The sequence below is a fragment of the Eublepharis macularius genome, chromosome 4 (genome assembly GCF_028583425.1).
Source record: "Eublepharis macularius isolate TG4126 chromosome 4, MPM_Emac_v1.0, whole genome shotgun sequence".
In the NCBI taxonomy this organism is placed as follows: Eukaryota; Metazoa; Chordata; class Lepidosauria; order Squamata; family Eublepharidae; genus Eublepharis; species Eublepharis macularius.
The window spans coordinates 65,220,416-65,236,869 of NC_072793.1; the positions used below are offsets into that span (position 1 = coordinate 65,220,416).

Below are 16,454 nucleotides of genomic sequence, written 5' to 3' on the forward strand. Positions count from 1 at the left end.
TAGGTATTGGAAGTATGACATCATCTACATGCTATCTGCATGGAAGTGTTCTTTTTAAACTTCATATCATGCTTTATAACATTAAAAAATGAAGAAATATATTTAAAAATGAAAAATGATTGGCATTTTCTCCCCCACCTGAAAATGCAAAATAATTCAATTTGTTAGTTAGCTTATTTTATTTGACAGCCTATTGTAGGTTCTTGATTTGGTTTGTTACACTGAATTACCCTTTAATAATGGATATATAGAATGCCTAATATCACCCCCAGGACACACCTGTAATTGAATAAGAAATATATTTAAAGAGCTGTCTGTATTGGTTAATATTGTTATGACCATATTAGTAAGAGACAAGTGGCTTAAGTAAAAACCTAATGATAAAAGGAATGGATGCTAAGTAAGTTTTGTTATCCAATAAGCAGTCATTTTACTTAGGATTATCGCAGATAGATACAAAATACCATGAGTCTGTGGGCCATTTCACATACACAGAGGGATAAGACATAATGCATGAGTGGAGTATGTCTTACTGCTCTGAGCACACAAAGCAGAAAATTGCTGTATGTGTGCTGTCTTTCTGATGTATATAGTCAGAGCAAAAATGTTAGTCATTACAATTCAGACATTACATTTTGCATTTTTTCTTTACTCTAGAAATGTGAAAAACAGCTCTGACAGCTAAAGCAGACATGCAGCATGGGACCTTTTTTTGGCTTTATGTGTGCCCTGTAGGAATAGTCAACTTTTTTGCAGTTAAAAGAGCTTGCAGATGTGGTAACCTTTCCTTTCTTACCTCCTACAGCTCTGTGCTGCAGGCACTTTTCTTCTAGCCTGGAAGAGAGCCAAGCTGGAAGAAAAGTGCCTGAAAAACAGTACTCGGGGAAAATAGAGTGCAGTAAGGTTGGGGATGCAGCACCTCACTCATTACTTAAAAGTTGGCCTCTTTTAGGTGTAAAAGAAGCCAGCCTGTGAATAAACAAACATGGTTGCCTCTATCACTTAATTCTACATATCATATATAGAATTATGTGTAAGATCATGTATCTTACTACTATGTCCCATGCAGGACTCCCAATTGCCCACCGCTAGCAGGCACCTCAGGAACATGTGCTGCAAGCACTCCCAACCAGTGTGGCAACGTCACTTCCAGAAGTGACGTTGTTGTGCCACCCGCGGGAGCGTTCGTGCAGTTCATTTGGTGCCAATTTGGGCCCCCAAACGGGCTGAATCAGCCCCATTCAGAGTGTGGGAACATGTGCATGTACATGGCCGGCATGGTGACCTCACTTCCAGAAGTGACATTGTTACACCAGCTCCAGTGCATGCACACTGGTGGAAAGAGGACCTTGGGCAGCACACAAAGTAAGTGCCAGGGACTCTACCCTCCCAGTTGGAGGTGAGGGGTACCTGGAAATCCTAAGTGGGGCTGTAGGAGCTTCATTGTGAAGCTAGAGCTGTAAGCCAAAAACAAGTAACCCAAATGATGTAGGAAGTATCCTTTGGCAAGATGGAATGCTTTTGTGTGTTTAGAGTAGCTCATATTTCGGAGTACATTTTTGTTGCTAGATGTGAAAGGTCATTATTTGTTAAGCTTTTCTTGCTACCTGTGATTTGTAGTCACATAAGTCTGCAGAACTTCGTATCTAGAGTGGCTATTTCATATGTTATTATATGTCATGTAATGCCTTTCATTAGGGACAATTGAAATATCACCAACATTTGTTACAAATAGTATTTAATTATTCTTGGTTTTTGAATTTATTTATTTTTTGTATTTTTTGTAGACCAGCATGCCAACCTCTGTGTCCATCTGGGCATAGAAAGAGCCTGTAGAGTACCTGTATATTATAGGAACTCCTGGAGAACAATGCATTTCCATGTACACTCTGCACACAGGTTCTACACTATTGTAACAGGAAATAAGTTTTGCTCCCACCATGAAATTGTCTTCAGTATAGTAGTTTACTTTTCACCACAGGAGTGAATCGTATCCATTCACTTATGTTTGTTTACTTTATTTATACCTCACCTTTCTCCTCCAGTTGAGACCCAGAGTGGCTTAAACTGTTTACCTCCCCTCCATTTTATCCTTGCAACAATCCTATGTGGTAGGTTAAGCTGAGATTGATTGATTGGTCCAAGGTCACCCAGGAAGGAAGCTTCCTTAGCAGAGTAGGGATTCAAAGCTGGGTCTTCCAGATCCTAGTCCAGCATTCTAACCGCTACACCATATAAGACTGCTTCTTAGATGAGATAAAAAGGTGAGCTTGGGGACGCCATTTGGGTATGGAGAAAATCATCCTGCCTCTTGTCCCTAGTGATTGATGTCTGCAGTCAAGGCCAGGTTTTGCTTTCTGTCACCTGTGCCCAGATTGTAGTTCGTTTACTTTGTCCCAGAAAACTCAGGGGAAGCCACCAAGTACTAAATTAAGCTCTTATTCACATAGTTCCACCTCTTCAACTACCCTTTCTTATACTTGGGCATCATTTCTTGATGTGATGTTAGAGTTATGGCAGCAACTTGGAAACGACTTCTATAAATACTACACATTTTTCATCTGGCAACTGTAGCTGGAACATTGTGCCCACTAAGAAATGAAACCTTCCCAGCACCATATAATTGGATGAGGCTTTTGCACATGTCCGCTCTGGAGGCTTGCAGTTTGCTACACGTTTGTTTGTTTGTTTGTTTGTTTGTTTGTTTGTTTGTTTGTTTGTTTGTTTGTTTGTTTGTTTGTTTGTTTGTTTGTTTGTTTGTTTGTTTTCCACCAAATAATGTCTTGCCCGTGTAATATGTGACCATCTCCACCACTGACCTGGTCAGAAATGCCACTTTCACACTTACATTGCCAATATTGGGCAAATAAGCTCTGATCAGAACATTTGGATTTAAAATAGTAATAGTATGCTTATCTACCTCTCTTCTAGACAGATTAGAGCCCACTCAGAGGAGTGAACAAAGTCAATGTTATTATTATCCCCACAATACAGCTGAGAGGAGTGGCTTACCCATGGCCACCTGTTGAACTCATGGTAGTAGAGAGATTCAAACCAGCAGAGTGCTGATTCACATCACAACCCTACCACTTAACCACTATGCTAAAGTAGCTCCCTGTTCATAGAACTTTCTATTCATTGAACTTAGTCTTCCTTGTGAAATTCTGAATTTACATGCATAGCCAATATAAATTTAGTGCATAACGATGCCAACATAAGTAGATGTGGACAGGCTCGCTTGGCATGATATATATTACTCTTAAGCCAATTTCCCCTCCCAACATATTGCTTACCTTTCACAAATTATCACAGAAGTGATTTTGGATGAACAGTTGGCTAGAGCAGGTGGGAAACCAGTGAAGATGTGTTTTTTCCTACATAGCTGTACATGGCTAAGTGAAATCTTATGCCAAAGCTTTTAATTTTATTTGTTTGTTTCTAGGGAAATCTGGTATGACCATTGAATCCTTTACCTTTTGAAAACTATCATGTTTCTGACAGTCTGACTGACTGCCTGCTCCCTGCAGTCTCCAGGCAAAATGCTAGGCCATGTCCCCAGATGGCTGCGCCAAGTCCTTCAACAGCAAACGATGCATCATTGAATATGTCAGGGTGAATTAGAAAGCAGGCTCATCACATTAATCTCAGACTCTGAGCTGGCAGTTCCTATGTTCTAGTGTCACTTGATCCTGGCTGTTATACTCTCATCTCCACCTCCACAGCCATGGGAAATTTCCCTGGGCAGCATACTGATAATAATGCACAGTAATGAAAAGCTGGAGGGAATGCTTCCTTGGCACTGGCCACCATTGGCTGACACCTTTCTGTTACATTAAGTTGCCTTATGGTGTTATATGGAAGAAGGTATTACTTTCACTGCGCTTCATGTTTGCTGGTTTGACCATGTCTGCTCACTGACTGATAGCTTATTGGATTATACTTAATAAGCAAGAAAGGGGAAAATGTATTTATATACCTTGGTATTGAGTGTAATCCTCCTCAGTCTGCTCTGTATCCTTTCCTTGTTGTCATCCCAGTTCTTTTTGTTCATTAGAAGGAAGATTTTGGGACAGACGAAGTAATCTGTACTAACTATAATATAGATCCTTCAAAAATTTTCCTTGTAATATCAGATGATGGAGTATCTGATCTAACATTATTTCAGCTGCTCACAGAAAGACTTCATGGTCAAAAGAATTGTGTTTTGTACATGCTTAAAATCTATTTGAAATTAGGTCATCATTCATAATCTGCACAAAATAGGATGGATGCACCAAAATTCATATGTATGCAGCGCTTTGGACATCTAAGATTTAATGTAGAAAAACTGATTTCCTTGCAATTTAGGAGATGGCTGTGGTGAGACCAGAAATGAACGTTATGGTTTTCAAGATTTTTAGGGCCACAATTGCCTGGCATTTGCAATTCAAGGATCTCAGACCTCAGGGCCCAAGACCTTGGAAAGCTGCTGCCATTTGGGGGCTTGATGGACCAGTAGTCTGACTTATCATAAGGAAGATTCTTATGAATAGGTTACCAGTACTATACTAAAAACAGTATTTCTTTTCTCCTGTCATTACACTTTCATTTCGTATCCAGAAGATAAAATCCTTCTTGTCCTGCCTTATGTCCTCTGCTGCTATATTTATTAACACATTTTGAATCCCCGCTGTGGAAGAGGGGGAGCCTCTTGCAGTGACCAGTTTAGAATGGAGAAATGGTACTATGGGGAAAGTTCAGAATCTTTACCCTCCCTTCCCTCCCACTGTGTCTTTGCAAATTTATCCTTCTCCCCAACTATTTTTTTTATTATGAAGAATGGCTTTGGGATTGCTTGCATGTGACCATGACATGTAGAAAACAGTTCAACAGGATCATGGGCAACAGTGCTGTATTAACAGGATAAGCTTTTCTTTTCTTTTTGCTATCCCTAATGGTTGTATTTAGGACTGATGAAAAAATTTCAATGGGAGACTTGAGCCAGTTAGATGATTAGAAACAGGTTTAATGACTCAAGAAAACTATAGTAAGCTGCCTTGAGTAGGACTATGAGGTGACATAGAAATCTCCTAAGTAAATAGTAAGGTCTTATAATATCCATTTAATCAGAACCCGAGTATCCCCTCAGATCTGAGCGACAGCAATCTGAGAAGGATATCTGTAAGCTTTATGGTCGGCGACAGGACAGAATACAATACTTGCTTTGATAAAAGAATAATTTCTCTTCTGATTAGCTTCTTTTGTTTTTTGTCTTCCCAGGTACCTGTGCTAAGGCCCATGGATTTAATGGTGGAAGCAACTCCCAGGAGGGTTTTCGCAAATGCACACACATATCACATCAACTCCATATCAGTTAACAGTGACTATGAAACCTACATGTCAGCGGATGATTTGAGGATAAACTTATGGAACTTTGAAATAATAAATCAAAGTTTTAGTATCCTTTGCTTGATGAATATGGCTGGTGTTCTCATCTAATCAGAAGAGGTACTTCTAAAAGTCTAATCTGAGAAGAAACAGCATGCTTGAATGTCAAGTCTGCATCTGTTGAATGGTTGGTGTATTGTGCTTTAAAGTAATAATAACATAGTAATATTCAATTTATATACCGCCCTTCAGGATGACTTAACACCCACTCTGAACGGTTTACAAATGAAAAAAACCATTAAAAATTAATCATATGAAATTGTGTTTGGATTTGTTCCGTATTAGTCAGTTCAGTGCTAATTTGAGTTCTATGGAAACATAGTTTGTTAATCCACCAGTACCATCTTCCTTGATGCATTAACACAGACCAGTAAACCATCAAAGAAGGAATAGGTAATGGGGTTCCTCTATGATACCAGTAGAATAGGTCTCCATTTATACCTTTAGTGCTGTGAAATCTAATCTCCATGGCATTTTCTCACTTTGCTTTGGACACAAAGTCTTTGAAAACATGAACTATGTAATCAGGTTTTTCCTATCTCAGAAAATGGAAGAAGATACTATGATTGAGTGAGAAGGAGCCACACAATTGGCCCTGTTTCTTTATTCTAGTGTGGCCAGACACATGTAGGTATCAGAATCTGGGAGCCTCCATACTGAGCACAAAATCTCTTGTACTCTCATATGCAAATATATAGGAATCCAGGCTTGGTCACTATAGTTCTAATTTTTGTGCCAACTATTGGGGGAAGGGGAGGGACAGCTATTACTAGCATAGCTGGCAAGCATCCAGTGAGTGTATATGCTAGGTCAGTTGTGGGATGCTTATGTCAGACTGTGTTGCTATGGAAACAGAGTGGGAAAGGATGAGTGTAACTATTTTGTTTTAATCCACCTTGGACCTTTATTACAGCTTCTCCCTACGTTACCTTTAACTTTGACCTCAGAAGGGCCCTGATCATAATGAACAATCCTTTTTATTCCCTTACACACTGAGCTTCAGGTATTCTCTACTACACCCAGGCTTTTACTTGGAGTTTGCTGCTAACCCCACATGTGGCATTTTGCCCCACTCCCCATGTGTGACCTATATTTCGCTGCATTCCAAAAGATTTTCACTACCACCAAAGGCTTATGTCTTAGTTCTCTTCCATTTAACTGGTATTATAAGAAGGCTTCATTTTAAGTAGTAGTACAACACAACGATCAGCACGCGGGATGGCTGTGAGGTAAAAAGGGATCCTGTGTTCCAGGGCAAACAGATATTTTGCTAAACCAGAAGTAGAATTTGTTTATAACTACATATGTGTGATGGTTGCAGAGTATTGATAAGCATATTGGTTTCAGAATAGGTTCATAAGCTTGCTGGGTTCAAAATAATTTATCTTAAAGGTATATTTACAGAGTGAGTCACAAAGACTTATTTTCCAGACAGTGAATAAACATTCCTTTGCTGAGGCTTTTCCATACAGCTTGACTGATCTAGATAGAATACACACAGGCTTCCCCACAGCTTGCGTGACTTAAAACAGAATTAATATTTCCCTCAATACTCAGACTAAAAACTGCAGGTCACTCCATCCCCTGTGGTCTAGCTACCATCCAATTACAGCACACTTTGCTCACCCGTTCAGTCCCCTCCTTTCTTACATTAGAGGCCTGCACTTCTGACCCACAGTAAATATATGTTCAGCCCCTGCCCCGTTAATACAAAAAAATAAACACACACAAACTTATTTACATTGCAAAACATTAGTACAGCATCGGAGAAAGCATTTGCTTTCCTTTCAGTTTGGCTAGGTCAGTTGTGGGCTGCTTATGTCTATAACGCTGCTATGGAAGCAGAGTGGAAAGGATGAGGTTTTTGGAGAATAGTGAAGCATAATCCTATACCAATTTAAATTAGGTTCAGTTGGAGGGATATCAGATATACTTTAAATAATTTCTGCCAAGATGAGAAATTGCTGAGGAACTGGTAGTTGTGTTCCTCCAAGACACCTTTAGGTGAGTTGGATTATGATGCTACTTGGAGAGAAAAAGGAGAGCTGCAGCAACAGTCTGTGAGGAGTTCTGCCCATAGGATATTTTGTTTTTTCAAAAAATGCAATTCTGGCATGAAGTTTCCAAATTTACAATCTAGCAATACTGCTGTGTGCAAACTGTACCAGAGGACGATGGAAAGATCATGGCGCTCATGAAGTCATGATTCCAAAAGTGGGCGCATGAGGCCTTGGCAGCTTCTAATTCTGCTCACTGTAGAGAAGGAAGTCCTGGCTCCATTGAGTATCATTGAAAAATTAATCTGTGCCAAGTACATTGTTAGTATGTTTGATCATAAAATGCTCTAATTTGAGTTTGCCATGCTCCTGGCATTTTAATTCTAAAGACACCGTAATTTCAATGATATTTCCCAGTAATACATTAAGGCTGTTATCTTTGGCAGCATATTCCACTAAAATCATTGGGACTTAATTCCAAGTAAATTTTACTTAAGACAGTCATTCTCCATGGCCCATTGAATGTGTTTCTGTGTATTTCTCAGCTAAAACCTTGACTGCAAGCTTCTAGTATATTTAGGTATGCGTTTGAAATTAGAACTAAGTGGACAGTGATTACTACAGCCTTGTCCTTTCTCTTTCATTTGTTTTTATTAAAGTTATCCTGCTTTTAAAAACGTGGTCAAGTTCTTGACATATCCATGGCCTTTTTACTGACCATAGCTAAGCTCTTCTAATAGGCCAAAGTTTGAATGCAACTCAGCGGTTCAGTGTTATAAAACTGCTGTTTTCCAGCTTGTTTAGTAAGATGTTGGATTTGGCTTATAGGATCAGCATGTGGGGAAGCAGCTCCAAGGTGTAATTTAGAAGACAGCTGCCTTTGGGGGAGCCTCCAGAGAAGAAATTTTAATAGGTAGTTTTCATTGTATGCCACAGATGTGTGACAGGCTGCCAGAAATAGACATGCAAATGAAACTATGCCAGTCGCCGTTATAAAGCATCAACAAGAATAATAGATGCATTGACATTATTAGCTTATATCAAGTGAGCCCCAAACACCACTGGAGACTCTGCTGTTCTCTGGTATTGTTGTTCTTGAAACAGGAATGAATGCAGGGTTTCTTATCTGTCCACTTAAAAAAGAAAAAAACAGTAGACATGAGAACTGAATGTGTTTGTAAGGGATTTCTTAGCCATGTTTATTTAAATCTCCTTCTCAGTGTGTAGACATGTTTGCCTCAGGGTTGGTATGGTATGACACCTCATCTTCTTGTTAGAAGATGGGGTACGACTGGACTTAGGTGGATGTGAAGTGGAAAGAACTGGAGAGGGTGTGGCCATTAACAAGAAGTGCTGTCAAGGGGAAGTAGAAAATGAAGACCTGAAAGTCATCCAGTAAATGACTAGGTTATATGGTTCACATTGCATGACACTGAAGTCATCTTGGACTGTGGGTGGAAAAGGTGTTGTTCTGTAATAAAACAATCATTTTTTTCAGATCTCATAGGACAGAAGATTTAGTTCACTTTTGTTTGCAGTGGCCAGTTGAAGCCTTTGGTGGTGGTGGTAGTGGTGGTAGTGGTGTTGCTGCAACATACTTTGTATAACAATGGGATATTAATGCAGTTAACTTAGTGACAATTAATTGCACATTTGCATTTCTCAGGATTACATGCTTTCTTTTTTTGTGCTGGACTGCTGTTTCGAAGTGTGTTGCGGAAACCATTCTTCTTCTGGCTTACATTGGCTACTTCAGACAAAAGAAGGAATGCTCATCACCATTACAAACAGATGATGGGACATCTTAAGGAATGTAGGACTATCCCAGGGCAACCAATAATGTTAAAAGAATTGTGGGTGCTACTTCATTTATTGCTTGAATTTTGTTTAGCTGCCTTCTACTTTGTTGTGGTCAGTTTAACTTGGCAGGTTTGGGGTATATTTCAGTCATCCTCCCTTAAATCCATTATGACCTGCATAATTTTGGATCCACTGAAGACAACACATTTGGCTTAGCCAATCACTAGCCCGTCACAGTAGGCAGACATGAACAGGTGGATTTCCTGTGGGAGTGGTGTATTTAACAGTGCATATTATAACAGTTAAACGAACTCTTGTGTTTATCCTATGAAATTTAAATCTAACTCAGCTGAAATTGGGTTTCTGTGGTTTTTAAATATTACCTAAAAATACCCTTCAAGATGTTTAATACTATGATTTTATTATGAATACACTTCTTTTCCATGGAGGAAAATTTTGTCCTTTAGTAAGTGGGTTGTTGTGGTTCTGCTCTTTTCTTCTTAGAAGAGCAGACAATGATGTACGTAACGTATATAGCCAGCTATTTATTACATATCCTTAATGCATAGCTCTGTCTTTGACAGTTATTCTGCCCTTTTGTCACTCACAACTGATGTGTCCAGTCTGCAAAATCAGCCATAGCCCATTGTACCCATTCAAAGGAAAAAATGGGAGTCTGATGATTTAGCAAAGCCTAGTTGTAGCTCCACAGCATTTCATGCTTGTAGAGGATTGTAACAGCTCGACTTTTATCAACATGGCACATTGTAAATGAAGGAGGCCTTCTGGGTCTGTCAGTGTCAAAGAAGGAGCATGGCAGTCTGTGACAAATCCTATCCCATCCCTGAAGTAGATTCCAGTTTGAGTATATAGATGCCTAGTTGAATTCAAGATGCTGAAGGGACAATGGTCAATTGTAAGTTGTATTCATTTCTTCCTAGCAGAAAGAAAAATCTTTTATGAATATTGGGTATAATTCAGCCAAAACTGATTATTAACAATAACACCAATAATAAATTAAAAGAAACACCTATCACAAAGTGTGGAGTTTGGAGAAAAGCTCAGTTACATTTTTTAAAAAATAGACTATGCACACTCCTAGAGGATTCTTATTTATTGGAATTGTAGCTGCTTGTGAGTAAGGAATGCAGCCCTCCAAAACATTTCAACTTAAAAACCATTCTTAGCCAATTTTAATATCTAGACAGTTAAGAGAGGAAAAATGCTTTGGCTTGTCATGTATTATATTGGAGAAGTTGCATGATTTACCATCTATGTCTGTCTGTCTGTCTAAGAAAACACACCTAGAAGTGACATGGTGTATGTCTATTAGCAGGGCTTTTTTCCTGAGAAAAGAGATGGTGGAACTCAGTGGGTTGCCCTCAGAGAAAATGGTCATATGGCTGGTGGCCCCGCCCCCTGATCTCCAGACAGAGGGGAGTTTAGATTGCCCTCCATGCCGCAGCACAGTGTGGAGGGCAATCTCAACTCCCCTCTGTCTGGAGATCAGGGGGCGGGGCCACCAGCCATTTGACCATTTTCAAGAGGTTCTGGAACTCCGTTCCACCGCATTCCAGCTGAAAAAAAGCCCTGTCTATTAGTAAGATCAGAATCTTGACCAGATGCTACTGTTGCATCCCCCACGTCAGTGAAAGATACTTATGGTTCATAGTCGTTGACACATGTCTTTTTTTTGTATTTCTGGTATACTGTTCCTGCTCTAAATGCCAGTACAGTTGCCTGAATGAAGACAGAGACTCTCATCTCCAAATATGGGGTAGACATGGATCACAATTGCAGGTCCATGTGTGTCCTTGAAGGACTCTCTTCTTCTTACTGAGATCATCCTATACAGCCTGTGACCCTCCATGCCAAGCACATCCCACTAACCATACACTGTACCCTGCCAGATGCTTGACAATCCTTTTGTTTTTGCAGACTCAAAATGGCAGCAAAAGCAAGAGGCTGGTGTTTGTATTTGAGGGGGTGGATCACAAGCTGTGCTAGCCACATCAAACCTTCTACTTTTTTACATCGCTTTTTTAAACCAGGTTTCAATTGTTTGATTTCAAACTAAGCTTTTTAAAAAATGATCCTCCTACAACACATGCATGAAGACTAGGTGACCCTGATACCCAAACCTTCAATGTTTCAATTAAAAAAAAAAGTCATTATCAGGTAAAACTAGGAACATGATTAAAAAGTCCAGTATCACCTTTAAGACTAACCAACTTCATTGAGGCATAAGCTTTCAAGAACCACAGCTCTCTTCATCAGATGCATGGGTATTAGATGAGTGTTACTAATGTCAAGTCAGAGCAAGGGTCCTTCTCATCCAGCATTCTGTTTTCAGTAGAGGTCTTTGGAAATTAAAAATCGGAGCATGGCATAATAGCCATGCCATGCCCTGTAGTTATTGGAATTGTAGCTCCTTGGGAGTAGGGAATGCAGCCTTTATGCATAAAGAAATAAAAATGTAAGCCTGATTCCACTTGTGTCTTGGATTAAATGCAAGAACACCAACACCATAGTAAAGTGATAGCTAATACCTTTGCTCTTCTTCTGCAACTGCTGTCTAGCACCATTTCTGTCTTCCCTGGGCAAGATTGTGCTAACAAATTGCTGCTAAGAAAGACAGCTGTAGTCATGCTGGTGGTAACATAGCAATCTCCTATTCAGGGCTTTACTGCTATGCCCCATATATTCAAATAGACATGCTGACGGCAAGCCCAAGGCAGCGTCAATCACACATAAAATGGGAGGGGAGACAGATTTTAAGAACAAGCGTGGCACACAAGTAAGAGAAGCTAAAGAACCCCCTTCCATGGCTTTTCTCCCTGAATCCATCCTCCAGGCAGTTTTCTCCCTACTGGACTTACTTTCAGTATCAGAGCCTGGCTGGGAGAAAAAAAGTTTTTATGTATGACTGTGAAGAGAAAAGCTGTAGGAAGGTCCTGCTTTGTGTGTGTTTGAGGCAGACTTGGGTTTAAACAAACGAGTCTATCTACCACATGTAGTTTGAACCTAAGATAGACAATCTGTTGCTCAAGCTGTTTTGAGTAACGTGGTGTAAGTATCCCAGCTGAAAACTCAAGCTGAAAACCCTCCTTGTTCATTGAAAAATCTCTCCTTTTAGAGTAATACTGTGAAAGGGAGTGAATTTTTTGTAGGTTACACAGCAAGAGAAATGAAACTTAAGTGTCTGTATAGCATTCCAAGAGCGCAGTACTATACAGAGTTATATCCTTCTAAGTCCATTGATGTCAGTGGATTTAAAAGGGTGTAATTCTGCATTGGCTTGCATTGTGATTCAGTAGTGTAATTATTCTTCCTCACTTAATTCTTAGCTCTGCCAGCTTTTCATAGTGATGTGCAAACTTGCCTCCTCCATAGTGGTAGTGGTTGGTAGTGGTTAGATTGTTGGACTAGGGTCTCAGAAAACCACATTCAAATCCGCACTCTGTCATGAAAGCTGGCTGGGTGATCTTTGGACAGACACACTCTCTCAGCCTAACTTACCTCACAGGGTTGTTGTGAGGATAAAATGGAGGAGAGGAGAATGTAAGCCACTTTGGGTCTCCATTGTGGAGAAAGGTAGAGTATAAATAATAAAGTAAATAAAATAATTCTACCCATTAGAAATATTTATTAGCTGCAGGCAATACATATTAAAATGTATTTTATGCAAACAATTTATAAATGACATCATAATGTTCCTGTAGCAATGCAATATAACCAAGTTAATTTTAACAAGGTTATAGATTTAGAAGGGTCCTTATAGGCCATCTCCTCCAGTTCCCTGCTCAGTGCAAGAAATCCAAATTAGAGCATTTCTGACAGATGGCTGTCCAGTCTCGGACTGAAGACTTCCATGAGGGAGAGGCCCCCTCCCCAAGTAATTGATTCCATTAAGAGCCAATTTAATCAGATGGATTGGCAGCAGTGGGAGAGTCCTGGAGGGTGAAGTATGTTGAATAACTTGGGTTCTTGTGCACACTATAAAGTGTTCTGTGCATTATTTCTTTCCAATGGAAGCAACTTGAAACACAATCCTCAGTCACATTGCGTGGAATGTTTCCACATTATTTTTAAAATGGTGTTGGAGGGACCTCACATGAAGGCAGTGATCCTCATGGTAAGCTACTCTGCACATTACGGTCTCTGTGTGAAACAGTGCATGCGTATGCTCTTCCAAATGGCTTCTGTTTAGAAATAATTACATTCATGTAGTAATTCTTGAGTATTCAACCCATCTCACATACACAGCCAGCCTTAGATTTTAAACAATACTGCCATATATGTCAGGATTTCTATTCGTATCTTGCCTTTGTGGCAGAGAAAATGTCTGTCTTAAAGCCATCTAATGAATCCATGGTTGATAGAAGCTTTTAGCCTATGACTGTACTGCCCCAGTTTGTAATAATTTTACTTTTTGGTATGTCTAAGTTCTCAGAGTACTCATATATAATTTGAGTGGTGCTTGTTAAAGGTTAGAGGATTTGTTTGTTTATAGTCTGCATTTCTCAGCAAGATACAAGGCAGATTACATGGTACAAAATGAAATTAGCACAGAAATTAGAAAGTTTTAGGTGGGTAGCCATGTTGGTCTGCAGTAGAACAGCAGGATTTGAGTCCAATGGCACCTTAGAGACCAACAAGAGTTTCCAGGTGTAAGTTTTCGAAAGTCAGAGCTGAAGAAGGGAGCTCTGACTCTCCAAAATTTACAGATTGAAAATCTTGTTAGTCCCAAAGGTGCCACTGGACTGAAATCCAGAAATTAGAAAGAGTGCAAAAAGGTAGGAGGCATGATCTGTTGCCTGATGCAGAAAATGGAATTACAAAAATAGAGAACAATGCAGTAAGAGCAGGATACAATATACAGCATACATAGTAGCAGAGACTGTATCCTGTTTTCTTTATAAAAATGCTTTCCTGAACAACCATGTTCTACATAGTTTGCTGAATGACAGAAATGTGGGAGCCTTCCTGACCTCCTCAGACAGGCCATTCGACAGGGTGCGAGCCACAACAGAGAATGCATAGGTACAGGCAGCTGTTGATCTTACCAGTTGATAGGATGGTAACTTCAGAAGGCTTTGCTTGAAGCCTTGCTATGCTGGTGGAACATAGCAAGGGAGACAGTCCTGTAGATATGAGGTTCCATGAAGAATGTGTGAGATATGTGATAACCAATATCTCGAACTGAACCTGGTAACTGATAGGTAAAGGAGTGATGGCAGAATAGGTGTAATATACATACCCCTCCTAGATGCCAATAGTGACTAAAACTGTCCAGTGAGTTCGTGGCTGAGGTATAGTTTGGAGTGAACACTTCTGGCCTCCTGTCTCATTCTCTTACCTATTCTGCAACTTTGGAGCTCATAGGGACTATAAAATGCACATGGGTCCGATGAAAGGTTCAGGAGGACAACATGGTTAGCTATTGGATGCAGTCCTTTGTGTATAATTCCTACAGGGGCTCAACTGATATCATTTGGAGCAAATACACTTATTTATTTCAGTGGGTTCTTTGGAAGGGAGATGACTAGTAAATAGGGCCCCTTATCTCCCACTAACAGAATAGTCATTCATTGGAGGTTGAGGAGGGAGGTGTATCCTACTATTAAACATCCCCATTTTAGTACTACATTATAGAAAGCATTTTTCACACATTTTCTCAATAATCCTTATAAGAGAGGGATGTTCCTAACTCCCTTGCACTCCTCTTCACAGCAGGACCTTAATTTGTTTTTCTTATGAGTCAAAGAAAGCCTCAGTGATTTTCTTGTCCCCCGACCCCACCCCTTCCTCCATCCTAAAGCCTCACAAAGCCAGTAGAATTGCTCCATGCTGCGTTTTTCATAGTGTGAAATCTAAAACTGCTTGACACCAGTGGCCACTGTCTTAGAGGCATGACTGAGGGAAGCAATCGTCAAAAAATCATCTGTGCTAATAGACGCTTTTGACCTGACTGATAAGGCTAATGGAAAAGCACCAATAAATACACTCTGAACCTTAGAATGATTGCCATTCGTGATTGTCTTAAATCAAAATCTGAACAGAAATTCTTTAAATTTAAATTTCTTTCTAGTATGATTACTTGACTTCTTAATTGTTTCATTTTGTTCCATGGGGGAAAAAATTACCACTCTTCCACCTTGGACAAAAAGTGGGCACTATTTAGTGGCATTGTAAGAAGTTGCAATCTGGAAGTAAATAGATAATGTAAGGAAATACAGAATTTCCTCTTAGTATGCTATTATTTGACTGTTGGCTTTCCATGTCCTAAAACCAATAAGCATAGCCTGAAATTTAAGTCATGTCCCCATGAGACATTTTTTAAAATCCCAGTCAGATTTCTTGGTGTAATTATTTTGCTTTGAAATAACCGGATATGGAAAAGAGAATATCTTAAAGAGATATGTCTCAGATTTTGGTTTTGTACAGAGGGTGAATAGGATTTTTTTTTGTCCTGGATACCCCCACTTTCTCACAACATATGCTCAAAAACAATCTTAATCTTGCCTCTTCAAGATAAGTCTGTTTTCAAAAGATACAGATTTAGCTCTCTGCATATAGATTGTTGAGGACAGAGTCACTCCTCTGTTGCATTTTAGCTATACCAAACCATTAACAATCTTAGCTCTCGTCTCTCAGTCTCTCTACACAAGACATCTTACACGTGACGCTCAAGTGTGGGGAGATGCAATGTTAGCCGGAATGTGTAGTTTAAAAAGACAGAGCTGGCAAAGATTGCTCCTGAGCGGGTTTGTTAATTTCATCTTTGCCTCTCAGAAGGCTCTGTCAATTTCACCTCCCCTTCTGGGAGGTGAAGATGAAATTAACAAACCCTCTCAGGAGAGAGGTCCTCCTCAGAGGGTTTGTTAATTTCATCTCCTCCCAGAAGAGGTGAAATTGACAGAGCTATCTGAGAGGCGAAGATGAAATGAACAAACCCTCTCAGGAGCGATCTTTGCAGGCACTGTCTTTTTAAACTACGCATTCCGGCTAACATTGCATAGTTTGCTGAATGACAGAAACGTGGGACCCTGTGTAAGATGTCTTGTGTAGAGAGACTCTCACAGTCTGTCCATTTTGCTTTTTTTAAAAAAACAAAAACCTAACATGTGCCATGCTCACACCCAGTCGGTTTTGATGTGGGTATGAAAAAACAGGAATTTAGTGTAAGTATTGATGAGTGGGAATGTTGAGGTGTCTGTGTGGAACTGT

At 39.8% G+C, this 16,454-nt stretch overlaps 1 protein-coding gene across 3 annotated transcripts in view; it reads left to right on the top strand.

Moving 5' to 3' along the window:
• Positions 1–16,454, top strand: part of PPP2R2B (protein phosphatase 2 regulatory subunit Bbeta) — a 315,483-nt gene that overhangs the window by 275,768 nt on the left and 23,261 nt on the right. For all 3 annotated transcript variants that reach the window (XM_054977071.1, XM_054977070.1, XM_054977072.1), the window contains exon 5: positions 5,260–5,437. In XM_054977071.1, the coding sequence (XP_054833046.1) occupies positions 5,260–5,437 (178 nt within the window). The remainder of the gene's footprint in view (positions 1–5,259; positions 5,438–16,454) is intronic.